The 17472-nt window shown below is 40.6% G+C and overlaps 1 protein-coding gene across 2 annotated transcripts in view; it reads left to right on the plus strand.

Annotated features, from left to right (window-relative positions):
• TBL1X (transducin (beta)-like 1X-linked) overlaps positions 1 to 15187 on the plus strand; it is a 145080-nt gene extending 129893 nt beyond the window's left edge. For both annotated transcript variants that reach the window (XM_014960319.1, XM_014960320.1), the window contains exons 11-16: positions 3635 to 3756; positions 5189 to 5263; positions 7504 to 7631; positions 8795 to 8960; positions 9348 to 9449; positions 10841 to 15187. In XM_014960319.1, coding sequence (XP_014815805.1) covers positions 3635 to 3756; positions 5189 to 5263; positions 7504 to 7631; positions 8795 to 8960; positions 9348 to 9449; positions 10841 to 10867 — 620 coding nt within the window. In that variant the 3' untranslated portion in view covers positions 10868 to 15187. The remainder of the gene's footprint in view (positions 1 to 3634; positions 3757 to 5188; positions 5264 to 7503; positions 7632 to 8794; positions 8961 to 9347; positions 9450 to 10840) is intronic.
• Positions 15188 to 17472: the final 2285 nt, after the last annotated feature.

The raw sequence follows: 17472 nt of genomic DNA on the forward strand, positions 1-17472 counted from the left end.
TAGATCTGGTCTGTTTCAAGGATACAGATGTCACAGATACTGAGTAATCTTAAGCAATACACAATCATTGACGTAATCTTAAATTCGCCTGAGACCAGACTTGTAGGATGATGACTGAATTCATGATTCAAACTGGTTAAGTTGTCACAGTGAAGTATTTTTAAGGGGTGTAGTCAAACTGAGTTTAAAACCACCAAAACATTCTAGATTCTTATGCTAGAAATGTTCCTCTTCCTGTGTGCTCACTGTTGCTAATCATTTTTTTAATACAGCAGGCTTGCACAAGGTGCTTAATGGTGTTTAAAAACATGTATTTTACCTCTCATTTTAAAACATTAATTTGCTCGTGCTTTTCAACTCAGTTTCTAGTTGTTCTCATTCTCACATTTTCACATATGTTACTAATATGCAGGAGCAATTGAAGTGGTTATTGAACAGAAGACAAGAAGTATGTCCGTGCACACAACAGATCCATACTCTGCATTTTTGTCACTCATCTTCTTGCTTATTAATTCAACTGTCAGTTTGGAGGAGTCAGTGTCTGCTGACAGATTTTCTCACTGTGACATTTATTTATCTCTCATAACTGTTCCACAAAAGCAAACTTTGCACTGTATAGCGATGTAGTTAATGAAACTCTTAAGCCTTCTAATCCCTAACTACCGATCTAAGTTGTTGCAGATTCAGAACTTGGCTGCCCTTTCAGAATCATGTTCACTGACTGTCTTAGCAGTGATGTGCATCAAGGACATACCACGCCATTCCCCTTTCAGCAAGCTGAAAACTTAATTATGTCTTCCAGCGCAATATGCCAATGTCCATCTACATTCGTACATTTTTTAAAGAAAATTTTTGCATCTGCTCTTTGTCTTTGGACCATTAAGACATGATTGAAGTGGGGATGTGGAGAGGCTAATTTTTTTAAATAATTTCATACATGTTTTCACAGGGAAGTAAAGCAGTTTGTTCTTAAGGAAACCGTTGATAGGCCAAAAGCGTACGTCCAACAATAAGCCTTTTAAGATCAGCTGGACCCTTTGTTCTCACATAAATCTAAAGCCACAAAGACCTTGTCCTTCTTGCATCACTTACTCACCAGAACAAAGTAACAGTAATTTCCTTCCATATCTGGAATCTGAAAATCTTGTCTACACAAGGATTAAAGGTGGCATTTTAACAATTAAGAGTCTAGTCTAGACAGACTACAGTTCCTTTAACACATACTTGTGTGTTGTACTTCTTTGTAGACTTCTTTGAAGTCCAGAGATGGTTAGCCTGGCAATAACATAAATTTTTTACTCTCTGCTGCTTTACAACTTGTTTAGTTTACAGCCATATGGACAACACTGTCATGTTAAAGTAAGGAAGTAAAGGAAGACTCCTCTGTCTAGGTCTTTATCATTAGTGTTCCCATGTAACTTTAAGGTTTTATTGTCTAAATATGTAAGTGGATAAGTAGCTTCTAGGGCTTCATTATTCTTTGCAAAACTATGAGTCATCATAAGACATTTGATCAAAATATGCATTTGCAAAGCTTATTTCTTTAAAGTGGAGTGGAATTAATCCAGTTTTCACATCTACTGATAGATGCAGACTGATGTCTATGCATGCAGGAACAAATCAGTTAAATGATACAATAAGAGGTATTTGTGTGACCCAGTTTTAGACATCTAAGTAATCCAGATCACTCCCTGCAAACACTTAATTCTCTCCACTTCTGAGCTCCTAATTCTGAATCACACCTAAATTTGATCAGAAAAAGCTTAAATTAACTGATAATGATTGTAACACTCTTACTGTTGGTATTTATTTTAGCTGTATTTCTTAAGGGTTTGTTGCAGTTTTTATTAGATGACATTCTAATTGTTTTTATGCAACTGGCTCGTATCCTGTGGTTTTGGAGACACTTTGGCAATTTGATTACTTACATCAAAAACCATGTTTGGTTGTTTTTTCCAGACCATTTTCTGTAGTTACCTATCCAGTAAACATATGATTAAATATACTAATAACTGAATCAGTATTAATTATCAACACTGTATGATTCAAATTACACTGCAATGCAAATCCATTGCTTTAGGTGCCAGTAGCTCTCAGAAAATTACTTTTCAACTCAGACGTATCATACTAGATATTAGCCCCAAAGGCATATTGCTATTAATGAAGATAGATTTTTGTTTGCTCTGAAACAGTAATACGAGGCTTGCAGCATAAAAATAAAGACAAACAGGCAGTTAGAGAAACAAAATCCTTTTCTGTTTCATGATCCTTATTCATGTTCATTGGAAATCTTGGAAGTAATTTGCCTTCCTCACACAATTTTCCTTTATATTTCTGCAATGTAGAAATCCCTTACCTGTCATGCAGAATTATTGAGCTTTTTCATTAATATTCTAAAAAATATTTTTATTCGAAACAATTTCAGCCCTCCATTCTCATTTAGGGAGCTACCTGATGATTTAGAACATGAGATGGTTCGATCTCATTTTGCAGTTCATAAAAATTATAGCAGGAAAAAACATACTTAAATGTAAGAGACTTGGCAGCACAGATATCTTTTCACCTCTGTATTACTAAAATATGTCTCTGAACGTATTTGAATAAGGCATTTCTTGCTTTCATTTAAATGCTAAACTTGTATTGTTGCCAGAAAGAGATTCAACTTTGCTTCCTGTGTGCTGGTCTCACTCTGACACACTTGCTTCTCCCAGGAGTGTGCTGAGAATTAAGATTTCTGTATTTTAGCAAGTCTTATGTCATCCTCTGGAGGGCAGCTAAACTCTCTCCTGAGCAAAAAACCAAGCAGCAATTACACAAACACAAGCAAGCTGTATGTCAGGAGTTCCTTCCCTCTCCTGCACATGCTTTTAGTCTGCAGTGACATGCTGTAAAAGGGTGGGTTTTTTGGTTTTTTCCACGCTTTTTGCAAAGTGTGTGTCTTGCACACAGGTACTAGTTACATGTTCACGTGCTACCTGTGTACGAAGTTTCATTACTTTAATCCTAGTTAATGCCAAACCCTCTACAGAAACTCATCCTCTCAATTTCAGATCAGCTTTATCCATGTCTCTATCTTAAATCAATCCCCAACTAAATTAAACTAAATATAGGTATTACTAATCCACATGTCTGCACGGAACAGTAGGTTTGTATCGGTGGTTGCATAAAGCTAGTGCAAGGGGTGATGGCCACCTGCTTCTTCTCCCTCCCGTGTGTTGTGCCTGGCATTCACAGGAACAGGTTTTTTAACCCAGATGAAATTATCCATGTTTTTTCTGGATTAGTTTTCTTCCAGGTTCTTTGCTGAGCTGGTTTACAGAGGAATGAATGGTAGAGAAGGGTCTAGCGGGGCGGGGGGGGAGGCAGATTGTTTTGCTGCCTCTTATGAAACTTTACCCAAAAAGATTCTAATAAATAGGTGCCAGGCAAAGCATCCAGATCACCCGCTGCAAGAGAAAAAATAATTTGTGCCCTTTGGGCCGTCCCTGTCATCCCTGGAAGTGGTTGCAGGTGATAGGCTAAGAACTAGCTTTTAGTCCGTTTGATCCAGGTGGGTGACAGGAGGAAAATGATTTGGGATAACTGTTTCTCAGCTGTGTTCCCTGATGTTCCTTCCGTTGTTTGTACTTCACAGCTCCTGCTCTGGATGTAGACTGGCAGAACAACACTACTTTTGCCTCCTGCAGCACTGACATGTGCATTCACGTATGCAGACTTGGCTGTGATCGTCCCGTTAAAACCTTCCAAGGACACACAGTAAGTTTAAGAAGTCCAAGATGCTAGAGGTAAAGGCACAACAGCACGTTACGATGATGGCAGATGATGTGGTTGCAGGGTGTGTTCTAGCACCAAAGCTGTTACATCCCATTGCTTCCCTAAAACCATATTTCTTGGGAGTGACTCACTGCCTGTGAGCAGGGATAAACTGTTCTCCATCACCGTAGGAGGCAAAACCTGCAGCTTAAACAGTGAGACTATTTATAAGTAGCATGAGCTGCAGACTAAGGGCACATTAATAAATAACATAATTTTTTTCCGTTGGCTTAATTTCCTTTAGTAAATGAGAACTATGAATAAGGAGAGAACAATTTACCTCCAGTCATTGTTCAGTATTAGAATCAATTTAATCTAATAAAATTTATTTAAGATCTATTTCCCCCCTCTTTTCCTGGTGGTATTTAATGACTGTCAAAGGCTATTTTTTTCTAGCTTTCATTGATGAGAAAACTGCTGTCATATACTGACCTCTAATTTAGATATTAACTTCCAGAACTTGCTATCTCCCCACTGCGGAAAAATTATGCGTTTGGAGACCTTTGGCTGGTCTGTGGTTAAACTGATATTTCAGGATGGGTTGTATATTCCTACCAACGGACTGGTGCTTTTTATGATTATATAAAGCACACCATTTTGCACATGATCAAAATTTTTACCTGAAATATCTTAATTATGACTGAAACATATAAAATGGATAAAGCAAAATCTAAGTATTTTCCAGGATTATTTTCACTGAGACCCTGAGCCAATTTATGTTTTTTAAAATAAAAATCTTTCCCTTTTTAGGAAATGCTTTTTTTCCCCATATGTATGACCCTCAGAAAAGCACGGGGAACTTACTGATTACCAAAGGGATACACTAGGCTTAGTTAATTACAAACTGCTAGAAAGATTGATAGAGAAAGCATCGTAAACTATTCAATATTGCGTGCTGGATTTCATTTGCACATACACTTCTGTTTAGAGAGGCCAGCGTTGTTGTAGAGCTGCATTACTAAGATTAATAAACTCCACAAAACTTTACACCCCACCAGTATTTTCTACTGTATCTCTGAGATCTTCAGAATATTAACCGAAGAAATATCTCGATTTTAGAAAGAAGCTGAGGCTGTGTCATCAATCTGTCTTGTTTGAGGGTTTATTTAAATTCTAGCATATGAAGAAAGGGTAGGACAACACGTATGAGAAGACTCACTGTGTGTATTGTTCACAAACACAAAATGGTTCCCATTCCTAAATGACTGTTAATAGCCCGTCAGGCAGCACCGCTTCTGTTCACCCATAGAGCAGCCGGGGCTGCACTTTGTGATTGAACTTTCTGCATGTGTAAGCCTTGAGTGCCCTCTGCTGGCTGCCCAGCACAGCGCAGGTAACTGGGATATTTATTTCATAAAATCACTCTTCATTGCAGAACGAGGTTAACGCAATCAAATGGGACCCATCTGGCATGCTACTAGCATCTTGCTCCGACGATATGACATTAAAGGTAATATCATTTCCATTCCTGCTGTTCAGAAAGTAAAAACAAAAATTATGCCTGTTTTTTAATCTTCTCCAGGATGATGGTACTGTATCACTTAAAACTCTGCATGAGCAACAGTTTCATTTTGCCCCATATTTCTTAAAGCTAATCTGAAAGATTCAACACAGAGAAGCAGCCACTGGGAAAAGTGAGACATCCTATCCAAATAGGGTTAAGGGACTGATATGTCATGGTCACAGAATAGTCATAGTTTAAATATATGCAAATATATAGACCTGCTTGCCTGTCAGCAGAAGCACAATCCCTATGCTAAGAAGCAGTCTATCGGTTACCCTTTGGAAAGAATATAAAAATCAAGTTTTCTTTCCCTTTGGAATCTTTTTTTTTCTGAAAATAATTTCATTGGAGCCATTTGATATTTATTTTTTTTTATAGTTTTGGACTAAGCAATGGGAGACGACATATAAATTGAGTCCACCAAAAATCTGAATTGCTCTCTGAAGACCCTTGTCTTTATGCATTCCCTGTATGAGAAGCCCAAGGCAGCTACACTGCTGATGTACATGCCTCTTTTAGGTGCCTGAAGTTAGAATCATGGATTAGTTTGGGTTGGGAGGGACCCTTAAAGGTCAGCTAGTCCAAGCCCCCTGCAATGACCAGGGACATCTGCAACTAGATCAGGTTACTCAGAGACCTGTCCAACCTGACCTTGAATGTTTCCAGGGATGGGGCATCTATCACCTGTCTGGGTAACCTGCTCCAGTGTTTCACAACCCTCTTCATAAAAAATGTCTTCCTTATATCTGGTCTAAATCTACCCTCCTTTAGTTTGAAGCTGTTACCCTTTGTCCTTTCACAACAGGCCCTGCTAAAAAGGTCTGGGTAACCTGCTCCAGTGTTTCACAACCCTCTTCATAAAAAATGTCTTCCTTATATCTGGTCTAAATCTACCCTCCTTTAGTTTGAAGCTGTTACCCTTTGTCCTTTCACAACAGGCCCTGCTAAAAAGTTTGTCCCCATCTTGCTTATAAGCTTATATAGGCTGCTATAAGGTCTCCCCGGAGCCTTCTCTTCTCCAGGCTGAACAACCCCAACTCTCTCAGCCTGTCCTCGTAGCAGAGGAGTTCATACCTCTGATTTTTTCTGTGGCCCTCCTCTGGACCCGCTCCAACAGCCCAGGCTCCTCTCACTCTTATGAAGACTATGTCCACACAGAAATAGCTGTATGTTGTAACAGCAAAGCCCCTCTGCTATCCTCAGCCTCGCCTGTTTTTAAAAATCTTCAATGATGGAGACTACAAATCCTTTTCAGGCAATTATTATTCTTTCTCCTTTGGAAATCATTCCTCTTTGGCTTAGTTTCTTTCTCTTTTTTTGGAATTCTTTATATTTTCCTACAACTTTTTGGAAAATGTTGCCTGTTAGCTGTAGCACGCAGCTAAGCTTTGTGTAGCATTTCCAAAAGCAGACTCAGGTCTGCTGATGAAAATTCGTCATGAGAGCACATCATTTCCCTCATAGCGCAGACTTATAACAAGTGAGTTAAATCATTACTACATTTTTGGTGTCTCTCTGAAACTGACTTTCTACATTTGTGTTATGATCCCTGTTGTGAATTAGCTCCACCTTGTTTTCTCAGTTAGCTGAAGAGAAGATCTATTAAATTACCTGTCATCTCTGTTGAGCATAATCTTTATCTCACGCTGAAGTATTTGGCCACACAACAGTGCATAAAGAGATGGTCTTGTTCCATTGTTAGTACTGTTAAAAACATCAGCAAAACAAATGGGGTTAGGAGGGAAAGGAAAATTTGATGTGGCTCTTGACTGTCATAAGAGAAAATTATTAAGTTCTAAGCAGTTATTGAAACTTTGTTCTTTAAGATGACTGCTGTTGCAATATGTGACAAAGTTAAATTTCTCTAGATGGAGTAGCTTATGTTTCTGTATGAAAATACAGTTTCAGACTATGGACAGTACAGCAACTATTTAGTTGTTCTTATCTATTGGATAAATACTTTTAAATATATAGCTCTTTCCCATAAAGGGGATTATTCTAACATGTGTGCACATTGTAGATGCTGAACTGCTGCATTAATAAAGTTAAATTATGTTTATGTGTATGCATGTCTGTCAAGATCTTAAATGAACAAGTGGTAAGAGTAACATAGAACTGAAATAATTCAGCTGAGAAAAGATTAGTAACATTGCCATTTTTTTCCCTTCATAATTACTCTGACTTAGATTTGGAGTATGAAGCAAGATACCTGTGTACATGATCTTCAGGCTCACAGCAAAGAGATTTATACTATCAAATGGAGTCCTACAGGACCAGGCACCAGCAACCCAAACTCCAACATCATGTTAGCAAGGTAAAAAATATGCTTCTTCCTTTTGCCTATGAAGAAGGATCATCTTTCTGACATGTGACTCCACTGTCGCCTTGCCATCAGTCGTCCTGCAGACAGTTCCAGTTAAAAAGTACCTGTGTTTGTGAGTCAGGGGTATGGGTACAAAAGGGATGGAATTATATTTGAAAAAGAAAGAAGAAAAAAAAGAAGGAAAATGGAGTCATGTCATATTTAACAGCCACCTTGATGAAAGTGTTGTAAATTTGGCATTGCACCTCCACATCTGACACTCGGTTGTTATGAATGAAAGTACTTAATGAGGCAGATGGCAGCCCGTTCAGCCAGTTGGAAAGTGTTCTAACCAGGGTCATGCAACTCACCTGGGCCAGACACTGACAGTTTTTATGGCCCTGTTAAATAACAGACAAAAGCTTGGATAGTATTTAAAATTCCATTTGAAAATCTGTTCAAAATTCTTTTTTGAGTTTAGGAAATATGTTTACTTATAGAATGCCAAGGGATGGTAGTACCGTGGGATTATCAAATCAGTTCATGGTGTATTCAGTTTGGGGAGGAGTTGTATCAAAGCTGGTTTATTTATTTTACTCCTTAGTCTGGAATTGGACAGGGAAGAAGAACTTTGCTTTCTTGGAGTTGTTTATTTAATATTATTTTTAATACTAATTATTTCCCTTGCCTTTTTCTAAGCCCACCGTTTGGGATTTAGATGGATCATCTAAAAAACATCATGGAAACAAAGTGAAAAGAATCACAGTTCTAGAGAATTACAGAATGTTAATTCATTAAATAATGCAAAACTATTAGGAATAAGATTTCTCTGGAACCATTTACCCTATTAATGACAGTATATATTTTACCTTCCTGAGTAATATCAGGTAGAATCTCAAAAAGCAGGAGCTTGACCTTCTTAGGGCTAGCTAGTCATCTGATCCTGTGTACAGCACCCTGAGATAAAGTCAAAGGTTCCACATACAAGAATTCAATTTGGTAGATATAGTTCTTGACAAAGCTGTAGTGAATATTAGCTTTTCTGTCTGAAACATTGTTTCTTGCTTAGCCAAGGAAAAAAAAACGTGTTATTCTCTTAAAATGTTTACAGTATCAGACTAGAAATTGATTAACACTCAAATTAAGACATGCTTGTGATTGAATGCTTCTTGCAGTGCTTCGTTTGATTCCACCGTTCGGCTGTGGGACGTTGACCGAGGAGTCTGCATCCATACGTTAACAAAACATCAAGAGCCTGTCTACAGTGTAGCTTTTAGTCCTGATGGAAAATATCTAGCCAGTGGGTCCTTTGACAAATGTGTCCATATATGGAATACTCAGGTACTGTTTTTTGCTTCGTGTGAAGCACATCTGTTTTAAATGCCACATGAATAGGAAAAGCTTAAATGGAAAATGTATGTGCCCCTGTAACGTATGACCTGTCGGCCAAGGTGAACCCGATTGTATTGGCTGGTACAAATCCCAGCAGAACAGTTGAGTCACTCGGGTGAAGTGAGGTGACTGTCCAGAACATTTCTGCTCAGGCTTCATTGTATACTCAGACACCAGCATGCATGAAAGTAGCTTTAATTCTGGATACTAATAGTTGGGTGATGTGAATAGCCCTCCCCCCACCACCACTTTTTTCTTTTTAATCTAGTCCCACAAGACAGAGTAAGAAAAGGAGAACTTGTATATCAAATATTTGCTTGCTTTTTTGCCTTGTAGAGTGGAACTCTAGTACATAGCTACCGAGGCACCGGGGGCATCTTTGAAGTCTGCTGGAACGCTAGAGGAGACAAAGTGGGAGCAAGCGCATCAGACGGATCGGTAAGGAGCTTTACACATTGTGAATGTTGAGTGGAGATTGCTCTTCTGGAGAGGGCCAACAAAAACCCATACATGCCCTACTGCCTTCTCTGGGCAGTGCTGAAGAGTAGGCAGCTCAAGGCAGAAATAAGTAGTTCTGTGGGGTACATTAAAAATGCTCCTGCTTTGGAAGGTTTTGAATACCAGGAGATGGTGTTCCTATGGTAAATGAAGAACATTTTTGGAATAGGTGAGTGTTACTGAATATGGGAGCAGCTTTAAATACATTTTCTGTCATTATGTATCTCACCTGCAAATTTTTAATGAAGTTCAGGTCACAGCAGTCAACTCACTAATAAGCAGTTGTCCTGGGGATTTCTAAGTATTATCCCACAGAAGTTTACCCTTGAATAGTTCCTAAAAGAGGAAGTTTTCAGCATGATGCCCAAAGATTTCATCATGTGGTAAAGGAGAAATGTTGCTGGAGAGATCATGATTATTCATTACTATTTTTGCTATTAATGTTACTTTAGAAAAAATTCACTTGTAGCATGATCAGCTTGTGAAGGACGCACAGATGTTATAACACACTCTACAGCTTTTTAAAATAATTTTTCTACGTGGCTGGCTGGCATAACTACTTTAGAGTGGTGTTTTTCCACTGGTTTTAACAAGGGGTACACCTACAACATGATTCAGTTGTTTGAGCTTAGTTGTGCCATTTGAGATAGTGCCATGCCTGGCTTCCAACAGCTGCTCCAAATGGGCCTGTGTCTGCTCTAGGTCCTGTGCCATGCCTGCCAGGCCTCTGCATCTAGTTTGGATGTATTTCAGAAATGGAATCATAGAATCTCCTAGGTTGGGGGGGACCTTTCAGATCATCGAGGCAACTGTCAACCTGACACTGACAAAAACCATCCCTAAACCATGTCCCTCAGCACCACATCTACTCATCTTTGAATCCCTCCAGGGATGCCAATTCTACCCCTTTCCTGGGCAGCCTGTTCCAGTGCTTGATAACCCTTTCAGTGTAAACATTTTTTCTTTTTGTGTGCCTTCCCTGGCACAACTTGAGGCCATTTCCTCTTATCCTAATGGACCTCTTGTCCTAATGGAAGTGGACGCTGTATTCAAGCAACTAAATAGAGCCCATAGTCTTATCTGGGACGTGCCACCAAAATGGTTCTTTGTAATCCAACGAAAGCCCAGCTAAATTTTAAATGTATGGTTTTCACTTAGGTTTTCTCCCATGTCGGGTTGTTCCCTTGCTCCCCTGCTTGAGACAGGCTGACTTGATGCTGGGGAGTACAACGTGCAGCTGGCTTGGTCAGCCTGTGTGCGGAGACATATATGAATAGGACTTCCACATCACCTTCAGAAATGGTTCTTAATGCTGAGTCTTTTCTCTCCAGGTTTGTGTTCTAGACCTGCGGAAGTAAAAGTGAAATGTTTTAGAAGAAATTTCAAATGGACCAGCAGTGAATGTGTGGGGAGAAGCACTCTTCAAAACTATTCTTAACAGCTCCAGAACTGTACGAACTTGAACAAAGTTAGAGTGTACCGTGAAACCAACTCTCCCTGGCCACAGGTGTCTAGTATTTTGTCCGTAACCTTCATCAAGGAGTAAAAACACAGTCACTTCAGAGGGGGAGGGAATGGTTTCCACCTGGAACATTCAGCCTTGGAAGCATGAAGCCACCAGCTAGGCATTGCACTGTTTGGTTTGCGTCTGAGAACTTGCTCTGATGGCTGGGAAAAAAAAGCTGTGCCAAAAAAAAATTAATAAAAAAAAAAAAAGAAAAATGCTGTGATAAACCAAAAGGGAAAAAAAAAATCCTCCTCCATGCGGTGTTGTATTTTTTCCTTCCAATTTGGACACTACAGTTGCTCTCCCAAAGGACGTTCAAAGACCAGTTTGTACTGATGAAATGCTCAACTTTGTAATCACAACACTTTCTATTTTCTAGACTACTTTTTTTGTTCAGTGGTTTTTCTATCAGCTGGAATATTACAGCCTGGAGGATCCCAGGCTTAGGATGAAACTTTTGTTTTCCTTTTATTTCTCCCTTCCACTCCCAACTTCTCCTTCCTTTTTTTTCCTCCTCTTTCTTCTTACCCTTTTTTTTTTTTCTTTTTTCCCTGTATGCCCATAGTAGATGCAGCCAGGTGGACATGACAATGAAAATTTTTGACAGACTGCTTCTCCTCTCTTCTCTCTCTTCCTTTTCCTTTCTTTCTCTCCGTTGAAAAGAAAAAAAAATCCTCCATGCTTCAGATCTTAGCGTCTCAAGGGCACTTTCAGCAAATTGTGTAATAAGTGCTTTATATAAGAATGCAGTGCTGGGGAAGATTTTTACAGGAGAAAGATGACTTTTAACAGAAAGAACCCAGTGTATTTTTGGAAAAAAAATATTTTTTATGTTAAACAGTTTTAAAAGCCTAATACGGCCACCAAATGTAGACCAGTTGTGTAATTCAAGCAAAAAGAATGACACGGAGTCCAAGGAACATGAAAGGTGCAGTATCCTTTTTCTCTTCTCTCTCAAAAAGAGCTGTAAGAAAAAAAATGCCATTTGATACAACAAATGCCAGTCATTTACTAAGAGTCCTCTTCCAGCAGCCAGCCATTGATACAGTCTCGTTTCATTTTTGTGGCTGTTTGGTGATGTACCCACAGGAACAGGGATTCATAAATTTAAGACTATAAATACAGCATTCATTTTCTTAAGTCCATACTTTCATATAACCTTGGTGACCAGGGAAAACCGATTGTGGATCTTCTTTCCTCTATCAGTAGCTCAAATGTCACACTGAACGTGGGGTTGGCTGCCCGTGATGGTGCTGAGCGTGCTGTCCTCCACTGTTCAACCCACTCAGCTGCTTCTCTTCCAGTAAGTCAATGGGATTTTACTGCTGACTTAATGGGACCAGTTGGACCAAGATCTATTGACTGCATCTGTCATTGTTGAAGAGCACACTCTTGCCAAGCTGCTGTCCATCTATGGTGGACACACACCTGGAGGAACCTCTTCCATCACGTTGGGCAGTCTATGGTGCTGCTGTCGCCCTCAGCCATCTGTGTTCTGCGTGCTACAAGGAAAGCTCTGGGTCTGCCCAGGGAGCTTTAGCTTTGTGGGTGTCCTCAGTGCAGCGCTCAGAAGACAATGTAGAACTCTCCATTAGGTGAGGACATGATAAAGGATATATAAATTCTGTCTCAACATATATACTAGTATAAAGTTGTGATGGGTGAAATGATTGGAATGACAATAAAGACTTCCAAAGCACCACCCATCCACTTTGGACATGACTTCCTCTGCAAGCTGGACATCTGCAGGGATGTCTGCTGAAGACTACACCCGGAGCAGATGATGGATGCAAAGAAGGATGCACAGGCGGAGTTTACTGAAAGTGCTGTAAACTGTAAGGCAACCTTGGGGTGGTGGCAGCTGAGTCAAACAGGTGCCCTCTCTAGCCCACAGGCTGGGCGAGGATTTGCAGGAGAGAAAAACAAGCAAGCAGAGAATCCCCTCAACATCACGTAGAACCTTCCTGCCCAAAGTCACCATTTCTTTAACAGAGCAGCTTCCCTTTGGTTGGACCACGGCTGCTGATGTGGTGATGTGATCTGACCAAAACCGAAACCAGAGCCCTACTGCTCCTGCACCAGGTGGTGCAAGACCTTCCAGGCATCATGGCATCATTGTGGCATCATCATGGCATTGTGGAATCCATACTTCATTTTTTCTCCTGGGTTTTCCTCTCTTTATCCTTGCATCTGCACAGGATCTTAGTCCTTCCAGTGGAACCAGCCACTGCCAGCTGCAGCTGCATTTCTTAAAGGTACACATTTGGAAAGGAGAAAAGAATGAAAAGAAACAACTGCTGAAAGGGTTACTCAGTCCTGAGGTAAAAACAGTTTTGTGGGATTTTAGTTATTAATGACAGTTAGGCTCATTTATAATTTATATCAAAGAATTGGACACTGGAAGGTATCAAGGATTCTTTTCAGTGTTAAATGCATTTATGTGTTGGTTTCAGTTTTCTGCTCCAAGAGCATGGGCTGTAGATGATCCCCTGACAGTTTTGCACTGGTTTATAATAACCACGTGTACCTACTAATTTAAAGTCACTACTTTAAAAAAAAAAAAAAAAGAGTACCTGTTAGAAGGGAGGCTTAAATTTGAACAGAAAAGTTAAATGTGGATTTATAAAGCACGGTTGGGTCAATGATTTAATTACAATCATTGCATGTACACGGTTAACTTCCTAAGCTGGTTTTGGGTGGCATTTCTGAGAATAACACACAGAAGCTCCAGGGACCCCTGAACAGGCCAGACCTCAGGATTCCAAGAGATGAGGCTGCTGACGCTGAGCTGAGCGATGGTGCACAGCCCGTGTTTCACCGTGTTTCCCAGGACAGCTACTGTGGATGACTCGGCAGTGTCCATGATGCCTGTTTCTTCCTCCTTTTATCCTTTCTTTAAATTGTCGGAACATCACCTTACCTCTGCCCTACCTCCGTGGAGGTGAGAAGCCAAGAGAAACAAAATTTAAAAGTCAGTGGGATTGCAAAGCCTACGTGTGAGAGAGGCTCCTGCTCCGGAGAGTTTTCCCTACAGACCATCAGATTTGAAAGCAGCGTACGTGGAAAGCTGAAAAAATTCACTTTTCTTCCCCTCCCCGAGATGCTAAAGACTGGAAAATTCTCACAGCTACTGTAGTAGAGAGTTTTCAGCTCATATGAGGGCAGCTACTGAGGAAGGCAGAAGATGCAGTTGCAAAGGTTAATCCTAGCCTAGCGGGCTGGTTGCTTCAGGAGGTGGGCCATGGGGAGAGAGAGGCTTTTCCAAGCTCCAGTTCAGCGTGGACATCTGAGCCAAGACCTGCAGAACTGTCCTCATGGGACTTCTGGCTTTCCTCCACTGCTCTGCTGGTGTCCCCTGGCCAGCTCCCCCGCCACAGAACGGCACCAAGCAAGAGGCTGACAGATTTCAGCAGGTTTTTTTCATACAATATTTTTTGGTCGTTTTCTTCATAGTTCTTTGTAACAGAAGAGAAATTGAAACACCCATGTGAGCACACAGGGTTGTGAAACCCATCGAGGGGCTTGCTGGATTTGTATCATTGCTGGCTGTCTGGAACTGGCCTTGAAGTGAAAAAAAGACAGTTTCTGAAAAACCACTCGACTCTGTGGGTTAGAAGGATACTGAATCTTTTATGTAGAAAACACTGGGTCCCTTATGGGGCACTAAAGGGCCTGACTTACAGGGTTATACACACATTAACCCCATGCTACATCTTAGAAATTTCCTTTTAATTTGTTTTAAAAAAAAGAAAAAAATAGCTAATTTTAGAGCCAAGTGAAGTGCACTTTGTCAAATGTAAGGGTCTGCTTTGTTTTTGGGTTTCTTTTTTCTTTTTCCCTTTTTAATTTTTCCTCCTTTTTTTTCCTTCTTTTGCCTTTTTAAAAGATGTGGTTCTTTGTCAATTGCAGAAATGTTCTTTCAGCCACTCACTGAAATTCTGAATTCTGGCTTCTGCAGTTTTTATTGTCTGTGTCAGACTTGCAGCCAGACTTGGTTCTCATTTCAGCATTTCCCAGGTTCTGTTGAAACAACATCAACCCTTATTTTGTTTCTCCCCCCACCCACACTTTCTTCAAATTCACCTTGTGTATTGTAGCTCATTTGTTTTAAGGAGAGAATCAACAGATCATATTCAGTGTCTTGAATAAATTGCTATATTTTGATATTAGAGAATTCTGTGCGTGTTGTTCCTTATTCTTTTCTGGCTGCTTTGCATCCTGCTCTGAAGAGCTGGGGCTGGGTGACTGCGCTCGTAACACGGTGTCACGGCCTCAAGGGTTACCCGGCCCATGGGGGGACAAAGATCACAACTGGGGGTTCATAGGATTTTGTAATACACGAGGGTGTTGAGACTTTATCCTTGGCTTTACCATAAATAGCACATAAATCTCCACTAGCAAGTATACTTAAGGTTAAGAAAGCAAATATGTATATCAAGCTATTACAAAGTATTATCCGCAAGCAGTAGTGTAGCAACACTTGATAATGTAGCAGCAATTAATTATAGCGACAATCAATGACAGCAGCACCCAATAATAGTAGCAATGAAGTCTACATATGTAAAATATTACCAGTTACGACAAAGTTTTTACTAGTGAAGCAAATCTATCAATGATGTATAACAGCAGATGTAGTTACGACAGTTAACTTACATGTGGCACCAAACACGTTGGACACATCTTGGAATGGGCCCAGCCATCCCACAGGTGGGAGAAGAAACTAGACCAGCCCTGGATGTGGCCTCAGTGGAGGAACAGTAAAACGAGAGGCAGAGTCTCACTTCAAAGATGATCCATGTCACGGAGTCCCCATGAGGGTCCAGGGTCTTGTAGAAAGTTCACTCAGACCTGTTTAGGAAATGGACAAGTATGTGCAGCACAGAAAGAGAGAGAGAAGCTCCAGTTTTGGATAGAAAGTAACTTTTATATCGTAGAGGCATAAGAAGGTGTTGGACACCATCACTTGGAGAAGCCAATGGATGCTGATGATTTCTGTTTTCTCAGACCAATTTTTATTTTCCAGGACTTTTCCTGTTCTTGCAGTTAGAACAGCCAATGGCAGCTACCAATTCTTGCTTTCTCAGGTTGTTTTCTCCATTTTCCAAACTATTTTGCAGCTTTTCAGATTGTAAGTTACTATTACAGTTCCTCCGTTGTGCACTTACTGAGGGTATCTCGGGATGTCTCCGGTTCCTAGGTACCCGGCTGCACTTCAGAGATGCTGGCTGTGCTTCTGAAGGACACTTCTGGTTCCCAGGCTCACAGCACCCAGGCCCAGCAGGCAATTTCTCTCTTGGTATTTCAGCAGACATCTGTTGGATGCTTGTCCCCTTCTAGCCAGGTCACCTTTACGGCTCCTCACTTCACATATTTATTGTTCGGTTTCTTTCCTCCCCTTCCGTGATGCATTTATTGGAAATCTATACAGCTGGTATGGAACCAATATGAGGAGGACTGGGTTGAAGTACTTTTTAAAAAATTTCCTCAAAAGGAAGTTTCTCCAGATAAAATAAACTGAACCATAGATTGGTCTAGCTAAACTGTTAATTTTTCTGTAAGCTATCAAGGCCTAAAATTCAACCTTGCTTGAGCAGCTGGAGGTTTTGGAAGGACTTCAGAGTATTCCAGGCCACATGATGAGGTTTTAGTTTGTTTTCTGTTTAGGCATCATCAAAGGTGTCTAGAGAAGAGGGGTGCCCTGTCCCCCAACAGATGCTCTGGCGCCAGGAAAGGGGATTCCTGCAGTTGTCCCCTCTGGCGGGAGCTCCCATGGGCACCATCTCATGGCTCCTCTCTCTGCTTGGGACTCATGGCACTGACACCTCAAAGGAGACAGTGGAGGTTTTTTACCTTTAAAAAGTTGATTGTTGTGTGGTTTTTAGCTGGGTTTTATTTCACGGAGTGGTACCCACATCACTTTGTGGGGGATTCAACAAGAAACGTGGGATTTTTGCTTTGTGAACATGTAACACGCTGAGCATTCACCTGAGCTAAGGCTCAGCAAACACCAAAAGCCTTCAAACAGAACTAACGTTCTTACTGAGCAGAGTCTTACATGTTCCATCATCGAGTTTTTTGGTGTTTAAGGACCTACAACCCTAAGTTAGGATTGATACACAACGTTTGAGCAGGGTAAAGTGCTAGAAAAACCAGTATGCTGGTGATCAGCACGTCACTGCACCATCAAATACTCAGAGAAAGTAATGCCCTTTCGTGCCACTTCTCTCAGTTCATGCTCTGAAATTTGCACAGTGTTAATGTACAATTAATTCCCTGTAACTGCACAAGTTGAAAGCAGTCAGACAAATACATTTGTCCACTCTCATGAGACCGGGAGTCACCAACGGTCTTGGTAACAGTTTCTCTAAGAACCTGAGAGCTGAGGAGGCTGCCACAGCGGGGCTAGAGCTTTAGAAGGTAGCGCTATGTAAAAACCCTCACTTCACCTCTTACTTC

The sequence above is a fragment of the Calidris pugnax genome, unplaced genomic scaffold (assembly GCF_001431845.1).
Source record: "Calidris pugnax isolate Ruff unplaced genomic scaffold, ASM143184v1 scaffold188, whole genome shotgun sequence".
In the NCBI taxonomy this organism is placed as follows: Eukaryota; Metazoa; Chordata; class Aves; order Charadriiformes; family Scolopacidae; genus Calidris; species Calidris pugnax.